At 42.1% G+C, this 23,115-nt stretch overlaps 2 protein-coding genes across 2 annotated transcripts; both read left to right on the top strand.

Annotated features, from left to right (window-relative positions):
* The first annotated feature begins 3,202 nt into the window (after positions 1-3,202).
* On the top strand, positions 3,203-4,135 carry LOC124250856 (vomeronasal type-1 receptor 90-like). The gene has a single exon (XM_046683152.1). The coding sequence runs from the start codon at positions 3,203-3,205 to the stop codon at positions 4,133-4,135; it is 933 nt and encodes a 310-aa protein (XP_046539108.1).
* Positions 4,136-21,313: 17,178 nt separating this feature from the next.
* Positions 21,314-22,813, top strand: LOC124250787 (serine/threonine-protein kinase MARK2-like). Its single transcript, XM_046683039.1, has one exon. The coding sequence runs from the start codon at positions 21,314-21,316 to the stop codon at positions 22,811-22,813; it is 1,500 nt and encodes a 499-aa protein (XP_046538995.1).
* The last annotated feature ends 302 nt before the right edge of the window (positions 22,814-23,115 follow it).

Genomic DNA, 23,115 nt, shown 5'->3' with positions numbered 1-23,115 from the left:
GTATTTTTGTGGTGTGTGTGCTTCGTTGATACAGTTGTGTGTGGTCCACGATGTTTGGAGACAGCTAGATAATTAGAGTCTTCTTCTCTGTTGTCTCTCCTGGCACTCCATAGAAGAAATAACAGTGGATGCTTGTGAATACATCAAATTGTGTCACTCCGCTTGAGCAATACTAAGGCAAAAGATGATTAACTTTTCTTGTGCTTCTTATAGAATTTCTCCTATAGGAAAACAAGTTTCCAGTGTGTTTTCTTTCTTTTTTTTTTCTTTTCTCTTCTTTCTTTTTTTCTTAGCAATCATATCCTTTACTCATTGGAAAAAAAGGTCTCTTTCAATATATCAAGTAGTAAAGGAAGAGACAGGCAAACTGGAGAGGTCAACAAGGATGGAGACAAGTCTGGAAACCCTGTCTTGTGTGGAACAATGGAAGAAACTGAACTCCTTTGCCTGGAAAAAACCCAGCATTAGTAGGCACGTGATAGTTGTTCTCTGCTAATTTAAGAGATGTTATGAGGCAGAGAAAACAGATTTGCTCTGTTTGGTTTCAAAGAGTAGACACGAAGACCGGAGGCTACTAGGAGATTGGTTGTGTCTCAGAATGAGAATTCTCATAGGTGCAATTGCCCAAATATGGGATCAGGCTGATTTGTGAGGAGTAAAAGCCGGTTTATTTTTTGACCCCTTATTACGGGTTGGCTCCTTGGAAGGCAGACTCAGAGACACATTAACTGCAGGACCGAGTCATTTTCACAGCAGTGACACTTAAGCCATGATTTCGTGCATCTTATTACAAGTCCCAGGCAACTGCACACTCCTGCCTTTCCTGACTCATCTCTGTTTGTAGGACTGCAGTCCCCGAAATATGCTGAAAAGAATGGAGCCTGACGCCCTCCTAAGATCACTGAAACCTGCGACTTGACCACCTTTACAACGTTATGTATTTGTAAAGCTTTGTATTTTCAAACTAAGTTAAAACAAAGCTTGTATTTCAGAGAAATTGTACAAGGTAAGTTTCCAATTTTCAATGTAATTTATCTTATTCTTTTAAAAAGTTATCTTTTAATGTTATTACATATCTAAATAGTGTTATTCTTTTAAAATATTGTCAGTATATATTTCAATACTTACATGACACAGATTTACACGAAATTTCATAAATACATAGAAAACAGAGAAGACCATTTAGCCCCATTTGAAGGATAGCATGTGACTCGTAAAACTTACAGACAGCTAGAAAATTAGATTAATATTTTTCTCCTATTTCTCCTGGGCATACCACAGGAGTAAACTCTAATCTGCTGAATGTGTTAATGGAGAAAATTGTATCACTCTACTTGCTCAATACTTTGAGAAAAGCTTAACTTTTCTCATGCTGTTATGGAATTTCTGTTTTAGAAAATCAAAAATTCCCAAAGGCTTTAGAACAAGCACCCACCTCAGATCTGAATTCCTAAATGCTAGCCCATGTTCACAGCAACTACACATAATAGAACTACTTGCTAAGGACCTATGAAAATATTTTAGCCTACACTCTTGATTTAGAGACAGCAAATCTGTCAAAATATGTGTCTGGATCTGTTTACAATGTTATGCACCTCCTATTTATAAGGCTTGAGTTAAAGTAAATACCTGCATTGCACAGGGAAAATATCACCAGTTTCTCTAGTATAATGAATGTGAATATCATGATATCCATGAATATCACCAAAGTCCCTAGTAAATTTCGTGCTTGATCCTCAGGACTGGAGAGGTCAGTGCTGACCTGAAGGAGACGCGCATGCTCCGACTCCCACGGAGAGACGTCCTTTCAGTGGGGGTGGACACCAGTCTGCTAGTTAAAACCTTTGAAAGGAATAATTAAGAATCCACTTACTTGTGGTTATGGTTGCCACCAAAGTACCATATGCCAGGAATGGAAAGAAAAAAGTTTGGAAATGTGTCCCTGCTAATGATTGATAACTCGATTCTGTCCACTTAAAGGTAGTTCTTTTCTGGCGTGATAATGAAAAATATGTAAGATGTGAACTTATCTTGGGGGATTCTGAGAAAAGAGTAAACTTCCATCAGAGTCTTATGAACAGAGAGTGTTGAAATGATCTACATTTTGGTAGTGATTTCTTCTTTCTTTTTAGGCAGGGGCAGAGATAGGAAATTATTAAGGGAACTGCATCAACTCTCCAAGTCACATGTAAGAGGAACTAAATAATAATAAAAACAATAGCTAACATTTCCATAGAGATCCCCATGCATCAGGCGCTCTTCTCTGTTTGGGACATTTACTTAATTGGTCTATCCTCATAATATCTGGAGAATGTAGGTAATATGTTTATCAGATTTTACACATGACATCACTGAGGCTCAGACATGTTAAAGTGACCGCTCAGGGTCACAGTAATAAATATCAGATCACACACGTAAATTCAAGCAGCCTACCTTCAGAGTACATACTTATCAACATTGAGTCTTTATGTATTAAAACAATCCGATCTGGCAATAAACAAGTCAGAATAAAGACAGAACTGACATAATGTAACTGTGTGCATGGCTATCTCGCTGACACCTTTTGCTTGGGAAGTTCTAATTTCCATTTTTATGCAATTCTCTGCACTCTGATTCGACAAAGATTATAGTGCTTTTATGATATACTCAGCATTTTATCAGGTTTCTGTAGACACAAAGGCAAATTGGCTATTTTTACTACGGAGGAAAACTCAGGTACAATGTAAGCCCAGCAATGGGATACACAGTCCAGTGAAGACTGGGAAGTCGTGAAACTAGGGAAATATTGGGCATAGCTTTCAGGAGGGTGGTAAAGTAATCTTACACATGGAGGGGAGAAAGAATGCATTTGGATTATTCCAGCTATTTTGATGATGGCAATTGTGCTGATTGAGTTGATATTGCTCATAGTTGTGATAAAGAATTTTTTTTAAAGATTTTATTTTTCCTTTTTCTCCCAAAGCCCCCTAGTACATAGTTGTGTACTTCTAGTTGTGGGTCCTTCTACTTGTGGCATGTGGGATGCCACCTCAGCATGGCCTGATGAGTGGTGCCACGTCCACGCCCAGGATTTGAACCGGCAAAACTCTAGGCCGCAGCAGCAGAGCGCGTGAACTTAACCACTCGGCCACGGGGCAGGCCCAAGAATTTTTCTTGAGTTTTTCCTTGGGCATTTATTACATGCTTATTTTCCCCCCAAAAGATGGATAAAAATAACAAGCTTTCCAGTTTCATTGACATAAGGAATATCTCTTTCTTCGAAGTTGGAATTGGAATCACAGCCAATACCACCTTTGTTTTCTTCCACATCCACACCTTCCTTCTCAAGCACAGACTCAAGCCCACTGACCTACTCAATGGTAACTTGGCCCTAATCCACATAGTCATGCTGCTAACCATGGGGTTCATGGCTACAGACATCTTTGGGTCTCAGAAAATTTGGGATGACATCAAATGTAAATCAGTTATCTCACTGTACAAGTTGATGAGAGGCCTGTCCATTTGTACTACGTGCCTACTGAGTGTCACCCAGGCCATCACCCTGAGCTCCAGAAGCTCCTGTTTGGCAAAGTTAAAACATAAATCATCACATCACAACCTGTATTGTATTCCCATTCTATGGATCTTTAATATGACCATAAGTGGTTACTTCTTAATATCTGTCATTGCCACCCCCAATGTGACTGCCCTCCATCTTCTATTTGTCACTGAATCCTGCTCACTTTCGCCTATGAGTTACTTCCTTGGGTACATATGTTTTGCACTGGCGACATTCCAGGATGTCTTCCTGATGGGGCTCACGGCCCTCTCCAGTGGGTACATGGTGGTTCTCTTGTACGGTCATAAGAGGCAGTCCCAGCATCTTCACAGCACCAATCTTTCTCCAAAAGCATCCCCAGAAGAAAGGGCCACCCACACCATTCTGTTGCTCATGAGTTTCTTTGTGGTCACTTACTTTTGGGACTGCATTTTTTCCTCCTCCTCAACAATGATGTGGAACAATGATCCTGTGCATTTGTGTCTCCAGATGCTTCTGGGAAATGGCTATGCCACCATCAGTCCTTTGGTATTAATCAATAGGAAAAAACCCCAAATAATCAGGGTCTTAAAATCCACATGGGTGGAACAACAATAAATGTGATGGATAATGCCTTTAAAAGGTAAACCAAAGCATTGACTTCAAAATGATTAATCATGGTGTACAGGGTGTGCTCTCGGGGTTAACTGAATTATATGGATTTAGGCTTTTTCTGTTAAGCCTACTTACTTTGATACATGGAGTTCACAAGTACTTAGTAGATCATTTAACAATATACCCATATGAGAGAATTCAGGGGTCTCAGTCAAATCACATTCATAAGAATTGGACCCCTTATCCAGTAATAAATTTTAAAGTGATAAGAAGGAGATAAATGATTATCTGGGGATAGAGGAGGGGGACAAGAAAAGCAGGAAGCAAAATTTCCAAAGGGGCACAAGAAAAATTTGGGGTGATTGTGGTCATATTTTCACGTGTGTTATCTATGTTGAAAAGGATCCATTTGTATGCTTCAAATTTGTACAGTTTATTATATATCAGTTAATGCAAATAAGCTGTTAAAAATCAAAGTGAAAAAGAGAGAACATAAAACCTCGTTAACTAATTTAATTTTAATTACTGATTAAAATAATATGTGGGTATGTGTGTCTACATATGTACACAGAACACATTTGTATGAGAGAACTTTAAATACTGACCATGTACAAGGTCAGAGAAAATCTCTACATATACCATAAACAAAAGTCTCACAGTCTTAATAATCTAGACACAATTTATACTATCAGCAAATAACAACAAAAAGCTTACATATAGAAATTATTCATCTTCTTGTAAAATGTTTTAGGCCTTATGTAAAACCTATAGATTAGATATAAATTTTAAAATGAAGTTAGATACAGGGAGGCAGAATAGAACATGAATTCATATCTTTAATATTACATGTCAGATTTGGAAACCAGAAAGTCAGTAATTCTAACCGTTGCTTTCTCCCGTTTAGTAACAGAAAGGCTATAATAGCAAACTCTGGTGTTATTTTGGTTTTTAAAAATGTAATTAAAACATTAAAATTATTCTTCTTCTTCCCATAGCATAACATTAGGAGCAACAGAAAATGCACAAAACACTTTTTCCTCTAACACACTGTCTGTGTGATGAGTCTTAGAATCGTGTTCCTAACACATATAATGTGGCTATTGTTCTTGTACGTGAAAAGACAGGCTGGGCAGTACAAATGCCTACTGCTTTAAATTCAGGATAAACGAAGGCAAACATCCCTTTAAATACCTACTAGTATTTGCCAAAATAAATGTAATCCCAGGGTCAAAATACGAACAATGATCTAAGACCAGAAGATTAAGCAAACTCAAAGCCTGTGCTGCTTTTGAGACATTTAGTCATAACCCAGATAATTGATATTTACATGCTCTGCCAGGGCAGGGCACAGGGCTTGGGTTCACAACAGGTGGGAAGTGGAAATTGAGAAACCACATAAAGTGGGACCTTTAAGAAAAGTGTAGATTCAATAAAATGTGACAAGTGGTAATGGGACCATGAGCCAGCCCTTCTTTACCCTACAGCTGGTGGTGATGAAAGTTTTCCCTCAGGTCTGCTTGGGTTGCACACAAATGTGTGATGCAGGATATCTGATGTTAGTGTTCCAGAGCAGGAAAGAAACAAACAAAAATTCATTCTCAAAAAATTCCCTGAATTAAAATCAGCTATATATGAATGTAAAATCTAAAGCTGCAGACCATTCCAAAACCTAATTTCTGTAGAAATTAAAGAAGAAAGAACCAGGTCTACAATACTGAAGATACTGGGATAACCATATAGATAAAACAAAAATGAAAAATATTTTTAAAATTTACAAAGGGATTTAACCAGCTTCCCAGATCTGGGCAGACCCCAGAGAGTCCCCCCGCATCTCAGTCTGACCCTTTCCCTGTTTGCCTTAAACTACACAAAAGTCTTCCCGTTATCCAAAAAATCTTCTCTTGAGCCAATGGTTCATCCAGCTATCCTATTTTCTCTTCCCTTTAGCCGTCAAATTTCATAAATACAGGGTTTTTTTTTTTTTTTAAAAAAAGGACTTAAAAACATGAGCAAAGATAAAAGGACTATAAAAGTAAAAAAAAGTATTAGAAGTCAGCATCATGGTGGAGTGAGAGGTTCCCTTTGTCTCTCCAGTCTAAATTACAACCAAACAGACATCAATAGACCAATAGAGGATTCCCTACACAGCACAACAGAATGCCTAAGACATCCAGGCAGTTCTATAGCAGAAGGTGGAGGGACTGGACCCCTGGGAAGCAGTGAAAGCAGGAGAGCAGCCCCCTCCCCCAACCCTGGCAACAGCCAATCAGGACACAGATCCTCATGCAGCAGCCTGTGCAACTGTGAGTGGAGGCAAGGGTGGCCCAGCCCCACACACTTGAATGCCAGTGGAGAGGTGGCAGACCTGCACACACACTTGTGTGTGACAACATCTCCAAGGCAGTGGTGGTCGTGGCCAGTGGCAGCCATGCGCATGCAAAAACACCCCTGGGGTGGCAGCAGTGGCCGGTGGCAGCCCTGTGCATGCACACAATGCCCACGGTGCAGTAGGAGCAGCACAACGGGAGCACTGCCCCATGATGGTGAGTGGAGCAGTGGCAGAGGCAGCCGCCGAACCCACACAACTATAAGCAGACAAGGCTGGAGCACCCACACCCCAGTAGTGGCACCCCTGACACCAATTCCACCCACAGTGAGGGCTACATACAATACCCAGGTCCCTGGGCCCCCACCAGTGACAGTGACACCCATGAACCCAGCACCCCTAGCAGTGGTGCAACCAGAATGCCCAGACAGCTGGGGAACAGCAACACAGGTGGTGCACAGGACAACAGCATCTGAGCCTGTGAAGAGCCAATGGAGGAACACAAGACCCAGGTGACCAGAATCAAAGTGACCAAAGGCATACCCAAATAAGAAAAGGTGATTACTACCACAGATGTGCCGGCAGAGGACCAATTCATCAAACACCATGAAGGACTACAGTAACACTGCAGAACTGAAAGTAAATGAGAACGCTCCAGAAACCAAATCTGAAATTTACAATCAGAAATTAACAATCTCACTGACACAACTCAAAATAGCAGTCATTAAAAAAACTCAACGAGTGACAAGAAAACTCAGAAACAAAGTTCAATGAGCTCAGGAATGAAATGAGTGAACAGAAGGAATACTTCACCAAAGAGACTGAAGCTCTAAAAAAAACAAAAACAAAGAGAAACTCTGGAGATGAAGAACATAATTAATGAGATAAAAAATAATGCAGAAAGTATAAAAAGTAGAGCAGACCTTATGGAGGAGAGGATTAGTGACCTCGAAGGCAGAAAGATAGAAATCATTCAGGTGGAGGAGGAGAGAGAACTAAGATTTTTAATAAGTGAAGAAATTCTTTGAGAAATATCCTACTCAATGAGGAAAAAGTAACATAAGGATTAAAACTTTCCCAAAGGGAGAAGGGAGGGGGAAAGGAGCAGAGAACTTATTCAAAGAAATAATAGCAGACAACTTCCCAAACCTGGGGAAGGAACTGGACATGCAAGTCAATGAAGCTAATAGAATCCCTAATTACATCAATGCAAAAAGACCTTCTCCAAGGCATATAATGTTAAAAGTGTCAAAAGTCAATGACAAAGAAAAAATATTACAGGCAGCAAGACAGAAGAAAATAACCTACAATGGAACCCCCATTAGGCTTTCGGCAAATTTCTGAGCAGAAACCTTACAGGCTAGGAGAGAGTGGAATGATATGTTCAAAATACTGAAAGACAAAAACTATCAGCCAAGAATACTCTATCCAGCAAAATGATCCTTCAGATATGACAGAGAAATCAAAGCTTTCTCAGACAGTCAAATCTGAGGGAGTCCATTGCCACTATACCCACCCTAAAAGAAATGTTGACGGGAGGCCTCCTACCTGAAACAAAAAGGCAAAGGTTTACAAAGCTTTGAGCAAGGAGGTAAATACATAGACAAAATCAAACAATTGCACCTCTCTACCAGAATAGGTAAGTAAATGTTTATAACATAAAGGATAAAGGAAAAGAAAGCATCAAAAAATAACTATAAACACTTCAATTTAGTCACAAACTCACAACACAAATAAGAATAATTTGTGACAACAAAACATAGAAGGGGAAGAGGAAAGGGATGGAACCTGCTAAGGCTGCTGGAGATAAGAGGCTATCAGAAAATAGACAATCTCATCCATGAGATCTTTTATAAAAAACCTCACAGTAATCACTAAACAAAAAATCAGAGCAGAGTCACAAATCACAAATAAAGAGAAAACTGAGGAAACCATCACAGAAAAACCACCAAACTGGAAGGGCAAACAAAAATACAAGGAAAAAGAAACAAGGGAAATATAGAACAACTGGAAAACAAAAGATACAATGGCAGTATTAAGCCCTCATATAGAAGTAATCACTCTAAATGTAAATGGATTGAACTCACCAATCAGAAGACACAGAGTGGCTGCATGGATTAAAAAGCAAGACCCAACAATATGCTGCCTCCAGGAAACATATCTCATTTCTACAGACGAACATAGCTCAGAGTGAAGGAATGGAAGATGATACTCCAAGCAAATGTCAAGAAAAAGAAAGCAGATTTAACCATACTTATATCAGACAAAACAGACTTCAAGATAAAAAAGGTAATGAGAGACAAAGAGGGGTAGTATATAATGATAAAGAGATATTCCACCAAGAAAGCAGAACACCTATTAATATTCATGCACCTAACACAGGAGCACCAAAGTATAAAACGCAACTCTTAACAGATCTAAAGGGAGAAATCAACACCCCACTTACATGAATGGATAGATCATCCAGACAGAAAGTCAACAAGGAAACAGTGACCTAAAATGAAACCCTAGACCAGATTGCCTTAATAGATCTATAGAGAACATTCCATCCAAACGCAGCAGAATACACATTGTCCTCAAGTGCACAAGGAAGTTTCTCAAAGATAGATCATATATTAGGAAATAAGGCAAGCCTCAACAAATTTAAGAAGACTGAAATCATATCAAGTATCTTTTCCAACCACAATGCTATGAAACTAGAAATCAGCTACAAGCAAAAAGCTGGGAAAATCACACATATGTGGAGACTAAATCACATGCTACTGAACAATCATTGGATCAATGAAGAAATCAAAGGCGAAAGAAAAAAATACCTGGAAACAAATGAAAATGAAAACACAAGATACTAACTCTCATGGGATGCAGCAAAAGCTGTGCTAAGAAGGAAATTTATAGCAATACAGGCGTACCTCCACAAACAAGAAAAATCTCACATAAGTAATCTTAAATTATGCCTAGAAGAACTGAAAAAGAAGAACAAAGCCCAAAGTCAGTAGAAGAAGGGAAATAATAAAAATCAGAGCAGAAATAAATGAAATAGAAACTAAAAAGAAAGAAAGAAAGGATCAATGAAATAAAGAATTGTTCTTTGAGAAGATAAACAAAATTGACAAACCCTTGGCCAGGCTCACTAAAAATAATGAGAGGGTTCAAATACATAAATCAGAAATGAAAGAGGAGAAATTACAATGGACACCACAGAATTACACAGGATTATATGAGAATACTATGAAAAGCTATACACCAACAAACTGGATAACCTGCAAGAAATGGATAAATTCTTAGAATCATAAGACTTCCCAAAACCGAATCAAGAAGAAATAGAGAATCTGAATAGTCCAATCACAAGAGATTAAAACAGTAATAAGCAACCTACCAAAAACAAATGCCCAAGACCGGAGAGCTTCTCTGGTGATTCTAGCAAACATTCAAAGAAGATTTAATACTTATCCTTCTCAAACTCTTTCAAAAAACTGAAGAGGATTCCTAACTCATTTTACGAGGCCAGTATTACCCTGATACCAAAACCAGACAAGGATGACCCAAAAAAATAAAATTATAGGCCAATATTGCTGATGAACATAGATGCAAAAATCCTCAAGAAACACATTAGCAAATTGCATACAACAGTACATTAAAAGGATCATATACCTGAACAGACATTTCTCCAAAGAAGATATACAGATGGCCAATAGGCACATGAAAAAATGCCCATCATCACTGATCATCAGGGAAATGCAAATGAAAACTACACGAAGATATCACCTTACACCCGTTGTAATGGCTAAAATAACCAAGACAAAAAAATAACAAATGTTGGAGAGGTCTTGGAGAAAAAGGAACCCTCATACACTGCTCATGTGAATGCAAACTGGTGCAGCCACTATGGAAAACAGTATGGAGATTTCTCAAAAAATTAAAAATAGAGGGCGCGGCGACCCCCAGCTGTCACTGCCCGCCCCATGGGGCAAGGGATTGCCGGAGATCTCGGAGAGGACTGGGGCTGGGTGGAGCTCCAGAGGCCGGCTCCGGGGCCCGGGGGGGAAGCTCCAGAGTTCCGCCCAGGCAGCAGACAAAACTCTCTGTCTGCCATTAGCGGAGGGGCCACGCCCAGCATCCACAACACCGGGAGGGTCCCGGAGAGGAGAATATCAGGCAGGGCAGCAGCTGACCAGCTACCACTGAAATCAGGATCTCCGGCTATCCCCCAGACAGGGCAAAGGGCTCCCCGAGTTCCTGGGGAACAGGACTGGGGCTGGGTGGAGTTCCAGCGACCTGACTCCGTAGCCTAGGGGGAAACCCTACAGGCTCACAGCAGCCTCAGCAAAAGCCTCTGCACAGCACTAGTAGAGAGCACCCATCCGGCAGCCACAAGGCTGGAAGACCCTAGGACAAAAGTAGCATAGCTAGGTGAGCTAACCACAGACTGTAGAAGATGCCAATAGCTCTGCTGTGACCCATAGTGGACAAGTGAGATTTTGTGGGTGCCGACAGCAACGGAGCGACAAATATAAGTGATCCTACCCCTGGCCGCTGGAAAAGCCCATAACACCATTGCAGACTCCAAGGAGGGAGCACGTCTAGGTGGGCTGCAACAGTAGGCACCAGCAGCCTGAAGCCCCCCCGTGACGGCCCCCACGACAGAAGAGGGAATCCAAAGGACCACTGTGACTACGAGGAGGGGCCCAGGCCCAGTTAGCAACTGCAGATAGGGTTCCTGCTTGGTGCAGTATAAACAGCTGCTCCCCCACCACACCAGCAGAAACAAATGGAAGCAGCAACTAAACTCTATCTCTATGCAGAGGCACAAATCTACAACATCAAGCAATATGAAAAAATACATTAAATCTCCAGAACAGAAGGAAAATAACAAATACACAGAAAACAATCCCAAAGAAAATGAAATATATAACCTAAATGACGATGACTTCAAAACAGCCATCATTAAAATACTCAATGAGTTAAGAGAGATTTCAGATAGACAACTCAACGAGTTCAGGAGCTATGTCACAAAGGAGTTTGATACGATAAAGAAGAACCAAACAGAAATACTGGAAATGAAGAACACAATAGAGGAGATTAAGAAAAATCTAGATACACTGAACAGTAGGGCCGATAATATGGAGGAAAGAATTAGCAATTTGGAAGATGGGAATATAGAAATGCTGCAGGCAGAGGAGGAGAGAGAAGTAAGACTAAAAAGAAATGAAGAAACTCTCCGAGAATTATCAGACACAATTAGGAGATGCAACGTAAGGATTATAGGTATACCAGAGGGACGAGAGAAGGAGAAGGGGGCAGAAAGCCTATTCAAAGAAATAATGGCTGAGAACTTCCCAAATCTTGTGAGAGAGATGGATCTTCAGGTGACAGAAGCCAATAGATCTCCAAACTTTATCAATGCAAGAAGACCAATCCCACGGCATATAGTAGTGAAGCTAGCAAAAGTCAACGACAAGGAGAAAATACTAAGGACAGCCAGGCAAAAGAAACTAACCTACAAAGGAACCCCCATCAGGCTATCAGCAGATTTCTCAGCAGAAACTTTACAGGCTAGAAGAGAGTGGAATGATACATTCAAAAATCTGAAGGACAAAAACCTACAGCCGAGAATTCTCTACCCAGCGAAAATATCCTTCAAATACGATGGAGAAATAAAAACTTTCCCAGATAAACAAAAATTAAGGGAGTTCATTGCCACAAAACCTCCTCTTCAGGAAATCCTCAGGAAAACCCTCATTCCTGAAAAACCAAAAAAAGGAAAGGGGCTACAAAACCAAGAGCAGAGGAGATAAGTAGAAGGACAACAACAGAGAGTAGCAGCTCTTCATCAGAACAGATTAAACCATGGGACGAGAAACAAAGGAAATTGAAGAAAACCGGAAAACAAGACATAAAATGGTAGTGGTAGGCCCCCACATCTCAATAATCACTCTAAAAGTAAGTGGATTGAACTCCCCAATCAAAAGACACAGAGTGGCAGGATGGATCAAAGAACAAGACCCAAGAATATGCTGCCTCCAGGAAACACACCTCAGCCCCAAAGACAAACACAGACTCAGAGTGAAGGGATGGAGAACAATACTCCAAGCTAATAATGAACAAAAGAAAGCAGGTGTCGCTATACTAATATCAGACAAGGTAGACTTCAAAGCAAAACAGATAAAGACAGACAAAGAGGGACAGTATATAATGATAAAAGGGACTCTCCACCAAGAAGACATAACACTTATAAATATATATGCACCCAACACAGGAGCACCAAAATTTGTAAAGCAACTCTTAATAGAACTAAAAGAAGACATCAACAACAATACAATAATAGTAGGGGACCTCAACACACCATTAACACCAATGGACAGAACATCCAGACAGAAAATCAACAAGCAAATAATAGAATTAAATGAAAAATTAGACCAGATGGACTTAATAGATATATATAGAACACTTCATCCAAAAACAGCAGGTTACACATTCTTCTCAAGTGCACATGGAACATTCTCAAGGATTGACCATATTTTGGGAAACAAAGCAAACATCAATAAATACAAGAGAGTTGAAATAATATCAAGCATCTTTTCTGATCATAATGCTATGAAAATAGAAATCAACTACAAGAAAAAAGCAGAGAAAGGTGCAAAAATGTGGAGACTAAACAACACACGCTTCTGAACAAACAATGGATCATTGAAGAAATCAAATATTATCTGGAGACAAATGAAAATGAGAACACGACATATCAAATCATTTGGGATGCAGCAAAAGCAGTCCTAAGAGGGAAATTCATCGCAATACAGGCTCACCTCACTAAACAAGAAAAAGCTCACATAAGCAACCTCAAACGACACCTAACAGAACTAGAAAAAGAAGAACAAACAAAGCCCAGAGTCAGTAGAAGGAGGGAAATAATAAAAATAAGAGCAGAAATAAACGATATTGAAACAAAAAAGACAGTAGAAAGGATCAATGAAACAAAGAGTTGGTTCTTCGAAAAAATAAACAAAATAGACAAACCTTTAGCCAGACTCACCAAGAAAAGAAGAGAGAAATCTCAAATAAATAAAATTAGGAATGAGAGAGGAGAAATCACAACAGATACCAATGAAATACAAGGGATCATAAGAGAATACTATGAAAAACTATATGCCAACAAATTGAACAACCTGGAAGAAATGGACAACTTCTAGACTCCTACAACCTCCCCAAACTGAATCAGGAAGAAATGGAGAATCTGAACAGGCCAATCACAAGTAAGGAAATAAAAACGGTAATCAAAAACCTCCCCAAAAATGAGTCCAGGACCAGACGGCTTCTCTGGAGAATTCTACCAAACATTCAAAGAAGACTTAATACCTATTCTTCTCAAACTATTCCAGAAAATTGAGGAAGATGGAGCACTCCCTAACACATTCTATGAAGCCAACATCACTCTGATCCCCAAACCTGACAAGGACAACACAAAGAAGGAGAACTACAGGCCGATATCACTGATGAACATAGATGCAAAAATCCTCAGCAAAATTCTGGCAAACCGAATACAGCAATACATCAAAAAGATTATACACCATGATCAAGTGGGATTTATACCAGGGACACAGGGATGGTTCAACATCCGCAAGTCAATCAACGTGATACACTACATCAACAAAATGAAAAACAAAAACCACATGATCATCTCAATAGATGCAGAGAAAGCATTCGACAAGATCCAACACCCATTTATGATAAAAACCCTCAATAAAATGGGTATAGAAGGAAAGTACCTCAACATAATAAAGGCCACATATGACAGACCCACAGCCAACATCATACTCAATGGGCAAAAACTGAAAGCCATCCCTCTGAGGACAGGAACAAGACAAGGGTGCCCACTTTCACCACTCCTATTCAACATAGTACTGGAGGTGTTGGCCAGAGCAATTCGGCAGGAAAAAGAAATGAAAGGAATCCAAATAGGTAATGAAGAGGTAAAACTCTCGCTGTTTGCAGACGACATGATCTTATGTATAGAAAACCCCAAAGAATCCATAGAAAAACTATTAGAAATAATCAACAACTACAGCAAAGTAGCAGGGTATAAAATCAACATACATAAATCAGTAGCATTTCTATGCACTAACAATGAACTAACAGAAAAAGAACTCAAGAACTCAATCCCATTCACAATCACAACGAAAAGAATAAAAATACCTTGGCATAAACTTAACCAAGGAAGTGAAGGATCTACACAATGAAAACTACAAAACTTTCTTGAAAGAAATTGATGACGACATAAAGAGATGGAAAGACATTCCATGCACTTGGATTGGAACAATAAACATAGTTAAAATGTCCATACTACCTAAAGCAATCTACAGATTCAACGCTATCCCAATCAGAATCCCAAGAACATTCTTCACAGAAATTGAACAAAGAATCCTAAAATTCATATGGGGCAAGAAAAGACCCCGAATTGTTAAAGCAATCCTGAGCAAGAAAAACAAAGCCGGCGGAATCACAATCCCCGATTTCAAAACATACTACAAAGCTACAGTGATCAAAACAGCATGGTACTGGTACAAAAACAGGTCCACAGATCAATGGAACAGAATTGAAAGCCCAGAGATAAAACCACACATCTATGGACAGCTAATCTTCGACAAAGGAGCAGAGGGCCTACAATGGAGAAAAGAAAGTCTCTTCAACAAACGGTGCTGGGAAAACTGGACAGCCACATGCAAAAGATTGAAAATTGACCATTCTTTTTCACCACACACCAAAATAAACTCAAAATGGATCAGAGACCTAAAGATTAGGCCTGAAACAATAAGTCTTCTAGAAGAGAATATAGGCAGTACACTCTTTGACATCAGTTTCAAAAGAATCTTTTCAGACACTATAACTCCTCAGTTGAGGGAAAAAAATAGAAAGAATAAACAAATGGGACTTCATCAGACTAAAGAGCTTCTTCAAGGCAAGGCAAAACAGGATTGAAACAAAAAAACAGCTCACTAATTGGGAAAAAATATTTACAAGCCACTTATCCGACAAAGGGTTAATCTCCATAATATACAAAGAACTCACACAGCTTAACAACAAAAAAACAAACAACCCGCTCAAAAATGGGCAGAGGACATGAACAGACATTTCTCAAAAGAAGATATAAATATGGCCAATAGACACATGAAAAGATGTTCACCATCGCTAATCATCAGGGAAATGCACATCAAAACTACACTAAGATATCACCTTACACCCGTTAGATTGGCAGAAACATACAAAACCAAGAGCGACAAATGTTGGAGAGGTTGTGGAGAAAAAGGAACCCTCATACACTGTTGGTGGGAATGCAAACTGGTACAGCCACTATGGAAAACAGTATGGAGATTTCTCAAAAAGTTAAAAATAGAAATACCCTATGACCCAGCCATCCCATTGCTGGGTATCTATCCTAAGAACCTGAAATCAGAAATCCCAAGAGTCCCATGCACCCCTATGTTCATCGCAGCATTATTTACAATAGCCAAGACGTGGAACCAACCTACATGCCCAGAAACTGATGATTGGATAAAGAAGATATGGTGTACATATACAATGGAATACTACTCAGCCATAAAAAAAGACAAAATTGGCCCATTCGCAGCAACGTGGATGGACCTCGAGGGTATTATGTTAAGCGAAATAAGCCAGTCAGAGAAAGACGAACTCTATATGACTCCACTCATAGGTGGAAGTTAATATATTGACAAGGAGATCTGATTGGTGGTTACCAGGGAAAAGGGGGGGTGGGGGGAGGGCACAAAGGGGGAAGTGGTATACCCACAACATGACTAACAATAATGTACAACTGAAATCTCACAAGGTTGTAATCTATCATAATATTAATAAAAAAAAGTAAAAAAAAATTAAAAATAGAAATACCCTATGACCCAGCCATCCCACTACTGGGCATCTATCCTAAGAACCTGAAATCAGCAATTCCAAAAGTCCCATGCACCCCTGTGTTCATTGCAGCATTATTCACAATAGCCAAGACGTGGAAGCAACCTAAGTGCATATCGACTGATGACAGGAGAAAGAAGATACGGTGTGTGTGTATACACACACACACACACACACACACACACACACACACACACACACACAATAGAATACTACTCAGCCATAAAAAAGGATAAAATCATCCCATTTGCAACAACATGGATGGCTGCTTTGAAAAAAGTAAAAGAAAAAGATAAAATATTAATAATACATTTAATTTAATCCAGTAGATCCAAAACTATTATCATGGCAACACGTAATCAATACAAAAGTTATTATGAGACCTTTCACGTTATTTTTATACTAGCCCTTGGAAATCTGGCATGTAGTCGACCCCCACAGCATGTCTCCATTCTGACTCGCCACATTTCAAGTGGCTCCTGAGCTCCAGGCTCCTCTATTAGACAGCAGGTCTCAAGGGTGCAGGGCATACATGGGTGGATCAAGGACAGGAATCCCTGGGGATGGGAAGACTGAAGGTTCAAGGAGAGGGAACATGATGGAGGAGGATGAAGGGAAAGTGGATTGTGCATCCTCACCTGGAACCCGAGGCTGAAAAGGGAACACACATACAAGCCTACACGTTTGGCTCCGTGAATGCTGTGGCAAGTGACAGAAAAGCCAATTTAAACAGACTTAAGCGAGAAAAGGAGGGGAGGGGAGTGAATTAAGATATTGGTTCATGGGACTGAGCATTCCAGGGCCAGAGTGGCTGCAGGTGAGGCTGGATCCGAATCTCAGACAGCTTCATCAGCATCCAGTGTGTGTGTCTCGCTCCCTGTCTTGGCTCACTCCTGCCTGCTGCCACCCCTTTCTCAGATGCACACTCTGCTAGGAACGCCTCCTAGGGCCACAGGCCATGTTCGGGTCTGAGAATGAGAAGAGTGTCAGAGCCGGGCTGCAGGGCCAACACCTGTAGTTTGATTTCCAGGAACACTTCGTGTCCCCAGACTCAGGTCAAAGTTGGGCCATGTCACTCCCTCATGCTGGGCCCTGGGGACAGCATTCACGCTCTCTCTGAGCCTCAGCTCCTCACAGCCCTGTCGGTCAGTGTCGTAGGCCAGAGTTGTGAGACTACATGTCTGCAAGCTCCTGGCCGGGCCCAGGGCAGTCAGTCCCACCACAGTGGGCTCCTTTCCTCCAGAAGGACGGGCCGGGGGACTGGGAGGCAGACTGGACTCGACCCCTTGATGTAACGATTCCCATTTCAGAGAGCAGCTTCAAGTCACATTTAACGACAAAACTGCTATATTCTTATGAAAGAATACTCATATTCACCTCTGAACTCATTTGTGAGACCAGCATCACCCTGACACAAGGCCAGACAAAAAATTAAAAATAGAGCTACCAAATGATCAGCAATCCCATTCTGGGTACACACCCAATGGAATGAAATCAGGATCTCAGAGAGATGTCTATACTCCCATATTCACTGCAGCATTATTCACAAGAACCAAGGCATGGAAGCAACCTAAATGTGTGTCAGCTGATGGATGGATAAAGAAAATGTGGTTTACACACACAATGGAATATTACCCATCCTGAGAAAGAAGGAAATCCTGCCATTTGCAATAACTTGGGTTAATCTGGAGGACATCATGCTAGGGGAAATAAGCCAGACAGAGAAGGACAAATACTAGAGAATACCACTTACACGAGGAATCTAAAATAGTCAAGCTCAGGGAAGAAGAGAGTAGGTGGCGGCTGCCGGGGGCTGAGCAAAGCGGAAATGGAGAGGTGTTAGTCAAAGGGCACAGAGTCTCAGTTACTCAAGGTGCGTAAGTCCCAGAGACCTGCTGCACAGCCTCTGGCAATAGTGCCTGGCTGTGAACTTTACTCAGAGGGTAAATCTTAAGTATTCTTATCACACACACACACACACACACACACAATGGTAAATAAAAAGGGTAGAGGAAACTTTTGGAGGTGACAGATATATTTATGACGTAGATTGTGGTGACGGTTTCACAGATGTATGCATATCTACAAAGTCATCATGTTAGAGTACTGTCGTTCATAGCACTCTCTAATAATTCTTTTTATTTCTGTAGAGTCAGTAGTAATGTCCCCACTTTCATGTCTGGGTCTAATAATTTGAATTTTCTCTTTTTTTCTTAGTCAGTCTAGCTAATGGTTTGTCAATTTTGTCCATCTTTTCAAAGAACCGACTTTTGGTTTTGTTGCTTTTCTCTGTTGTTTTTCTGTTCTCTGTTTTACTTGTCTCTGCTCTAAGCTTTATTCTTTCCTTCCTTCTGCTAGCTTTGGGTTTGGTTTGTTCTCCTTTTTCTAGTTCCTTAAGTTGCATCAAGTTAGGTTGTTTGTTTGAGATCTTTCTTGTTTTTTAATGTAAGTGTTTATAGCTGTAAATTTCCCCCTTAGCACTGCTTTGTTGTTTCCCATAAGTTTTGATATGTTGTGTTTCATTTTCCTTCATCTCTAAACTATTCTATAACTTCCCTTGTGATTTCTTCTTGGACACATTGGTTTTTTAAGAGCGTATTGTTTACTTTCCACAAATTTGTGAATTTTCCACTTTTCCTTCTGTCTCTACTTTCTAACTCCATCCCATTGTGGTTGGAAAAGATACTTTGTATGATCTCTACGTCTTAAAATCTATTGAGATTTAAACTGGGGCCCAGGATACGGTGTACACTGTAGAGTGTCCCACGTCCACTTGAGCGGAATGCGTCCTCTTCGTTGGGCAGTGTCCCGTGTCTGTCTGTTGATCTAGTTGGTTTACTGCATGGTTCAAGCCCTCTGTTTCCTCACTGACATTCTGCCTAGTGTCGTCCCCGTTATTGAGAGTGGGGCAGTGACGGCTCCAACTTCTTCGTCTCTTAGAACCTTTTTCGACTGAAAGTCCATTTGCTCTCCTGTTAGGATAGGAACCCCAGGTCTCTGTTGGTTACTATTAGTGTGGACTATCTTTTTCCAGTCTCTCATGTTCACCTTTTTCCACTGTAGGATCTAAAGAGAGTCTTGTAGACAGCAAATAGTGGGATAATGTTTTTCTGTCCATTCTGCCAGTCTGTGCTTTGACTGGAGTGTTTAATGCCTTTACGTTTAAAGGAATTCCTGACAAGGAGGGACTTACCTCTGTCATTTTGTGGTTTGTTTTCTATATGCCTTACAGCTTTTTTTGTCATTCCTGCATGACTGTCTCCTTTCACATTTAGTTGATTTTTGGTAGGGAAACATTTTAGTTACCTTTTCATTTTCTTTTGTGTCTATTCTATACCTTTTTTCTCTCTGGTTACCATGGCATCACACTTAACATCCTAAAGTTATAACACTCTAATGTCAATTTATACCACCTTCGCTTCAGTAACGTACAGAAATGTAGCTCCTACACAGCTCGGACTCCACCTCATTTCAGTTATTAACATCTCAAAATTACATCTCTAGGCATTGTATGTCCAAAACCATATATTAATAATTGGTTTTTTTAATCCTTTAGTCTCTTAATGGAGAAAACAAAAAGTGGAGCTACGAACCAAAGTTACAATAGTGCCAGCTTTTATAATCGTCCACCTACTTACTTTGACCAGAGATGTAATTTCCTCGTAAGGTGCTGAGCTGCTGTCCAGCGTCCTCTCGTTTCAGCCTGCAGGGCTCCCTTCATTGGAGGTGGGTCTGGTGTAGCGCACTCTCCCAGCCGTGGATTCTATGGGGGCGTCTTAATTCCTCCCTCATGTTTGAAGGACAGTGTTGCCAGATGTAGGATTCTTGGTGGGATTATTTTTTCCTTCAGCACTTGGAGCACATCAACCCACGCCCTCTGGCCTCTAAGGTTCCTGGTGAGAAATCAGCTCATGATCTTACTGGGGCAAATATGCTAAAAGCTCTCTTCCGCTCAGCTTTGTGAACGTTAATGACGTCCCTTCTCATGCCTTACGGGACAGAACGTTTTCCTATAGTGTTATAATATCAGTTAAGTTGTAGGATCATTTTGAGACTAATCAGAGTTTAAGGAAAAGGAACTGAATATTTTAAGTGTAGATATTTTGAGGTCTTCAGAAGCCAAAACTTTAATAAGTTTTGATTTTTAAATTAGAAATGAAAAGGCCACTGAAGCAGCCTACAGATTTTAATTTCTAACAAAGTAAATATCACTCTCTAATATCCCACAAAAATAAAAAGCTCTTTGGGGTCCCTTTTTTTAAGAGTAAAGGGGTCTTGAGACCACAAAGTAAGAAAACCACTGGAGTCTACCCCAGCCATGCCTGGTGCATGTCCTGCTCTGACCTCATAAAGAGCCACTGTGATGGAATTTACAAAAACTCATATTAGGCTCGGCCTTTGGGGCACATGCAGCCCGGGAAGCTTATCTGGTGACCTGTGGAGTTGGTGCGCAGTTAGTTGGTTTTCGCTGTTTTTGTTGCCCCCGATTTTGTTTATTTATTTTTTTATTTACTGCTTTTTTGTTTTTTATTTGTATTTTGTTTTTTATTTTTGTTTGTTCTCCCTTCTCATTTTTTAATTCTTTTTGGTTTTGTCTCATTTTTCTTTTATTTTTCTCACTTTTTAATTTTTTCCTTTCTCAATTTTTCTTTGTTATTTTCTCATTTTTTTGTTTTTCCTTTGTTTTTTTGTTCTTTTTCGCGTGTTCTTTAAATTTTTTTAGTATTGTTAGTACAGTTAGTATAGTTAGTATTGTGGGTGTAGTTAGTATCTTTGGGATAGTTAGTGGTACTACTTAGTATAGTTAGGAAGCATAGGTGGCCTCGTTAGTATTGTTAGTATTAGCATAGTATCGTTTTCTTTGTTCCTGTAGTTACTAAGCATAGTTAGCCTGGTTAGTTAGAGTTATAAGTTAGTGTAGATAGGAGGTCACCATGCTTCCGGGCCTTGCGGACACCTCTGCTGGCAGGCAGACCTGCCTTCATGATTACAGGGTCCTGAGGACCCTTGGCGAGGGCTCCTTCAGCAAGGTGAAGCTGGCCCTGCACATCCCCACCGGGACGGAGGTGGCCGTAAAGATCATCTCTAAGAAGGAGCAGAGTGCCTTCACTGCCAAGAACCTTCTGTGTGAGGTCCACAGCTTGAAGACACTGCGTCACCCCCACATTGTGGGCCTGCTGGAGGTGATCAGCACGGAGGACACTCTGTTCCTGGTGACGGAATTCGTCAGCGGAGGCGACATGCACGACCACCTGATGACGCACGGCCCCCTGACAGAGGAGGAGGCACGCGACCGGTTCCGGCAGCTCGTCTCAGCTCTGCAGTACTGCCACCGCCGGGGCGTCGTACACCGGGACCTGAAGCCGGAGAACGTGCTCCTGGACCCGGCGGGGAGCGCGAAGCTGGCCGACTTCGGCCTCTGCAGCCTGGAGTCCGGCCGGCTGCTGAGCACGTACTGCGGCACCGTCTACTACGCGGCCCCCGAGGTCCAGCGGCTGGAGCCCTACGACGGCCCCCCGGCCGACGTCTGGAGCCTGGGCGTGCTGCTGCACGTCACGCTCACCGGGTCCCTGCCTTTCCAGGGGGAGGACTTCGGCGCCGTCCAGCGGAGCGTGCTCAGCGGGGCCTACTCGCCGCCCCTGCTGCTCTCGCCCGAGTGCGCGCAGCTGCTGAGAGGCATGCTGACCCTCGACCCCGGGAAGAGGAAGACCTTACAAGAGGTGATGGGGGACCCGTGGGTCAACTGGGGCCGGCCGAAGCTGAGGCCACATCGGCCGCTGCCTTGTGACACGAGGGACTCCTGGGTGACAGAGACAATGATAACAATGGGATTTCAGTGGAGTGACATCCAGGAGTCCCTCAGAAAAAGGAGGTATAACCATGCAATGGCCGTCTTCCTGATCCTGAAGGCCCAGAAGCCCCAGGGGGATGGCCACGCCAGCACCGGGAGGTCCCTCCCCTGCGCTGAGGCCAGCAGCTGCAGCTCTTTGCCACCCTGGGTGGCGCAGCTGAGGGCCTCGGCGCGCCCCAGAAGACGCGGTGGCAGTGAGCCTGTTCTGCCCACCTGGCTCCGCGAGGCAGGCTGTCAGCGGCCTGAGAAGCAGGAGCCAGGGCTGAAGGCCGCAGAGCCTGCCGGAGCCCTACCCCGCCTGCAGTCGGGCACCGCCACCCCCAGCACAACCCCGCTGCAGGTCCCCAGCCTGGTCCCCTCCACCCCCAGCGCCAGCACCAGCGGTGGGGCCCGGGAGGGCAGCTGCCGAGGAGACTCCCAGCAGGCTGGGCAGCCCAGTGGGGGTGCCCCAGCCTCTCCCTCTGGCCGCAGCCAGGGCCGGGGGGGTGCCACTAGGAGGCTCCTCAAGGTGCTGCGAGGCCTGTGCTGTTGCCTGCCGAGCAAGATCTGGCACCGCAAGCTGAACAGGGTGCGGCCCAGGTGAGGTCCCTGCAGGTTCCAACCACTGATGGAGGGACGTCGAGCCGCACCCCTGCATTCTACACAGAGAGTGAGATGCTGCGCTGCGGAGCCGGCCCCGCGGGGTGGGCATTCGGTGCGAGGTGGACGCCTTCTGCTGTGAGTGGGAGCAGTGCAAGGACATGCGTGTGTGCACGGACGTGCGGGCCTGAGGCCTTGGTCCAGCGGCCGACGGAGCTGTGCCGACTGCAGCCGTGCTCTCTGTAGGGATTCAACTCAGAAGGGGACCTGGCACATCCGTGGCCTTCTGAAGCATTGCGTCCAAAC

Source organism: Equus quagga, chromosome 1 (assembly GCF_021613505.1).
Source record: "Equus quagga isolate Etosha38 chromosome 1, UCLA_HA_Equagga_1.0, whole genome shotgun sequence".
NCBI lineage: Eukaryota > Metazoa > Chordata > Mammalia > Perissodactyla > Equidae > Equus > Equus quagga.
This window is presented reverse-complemented; position numbering and strand designations above follow the sequence as displayed.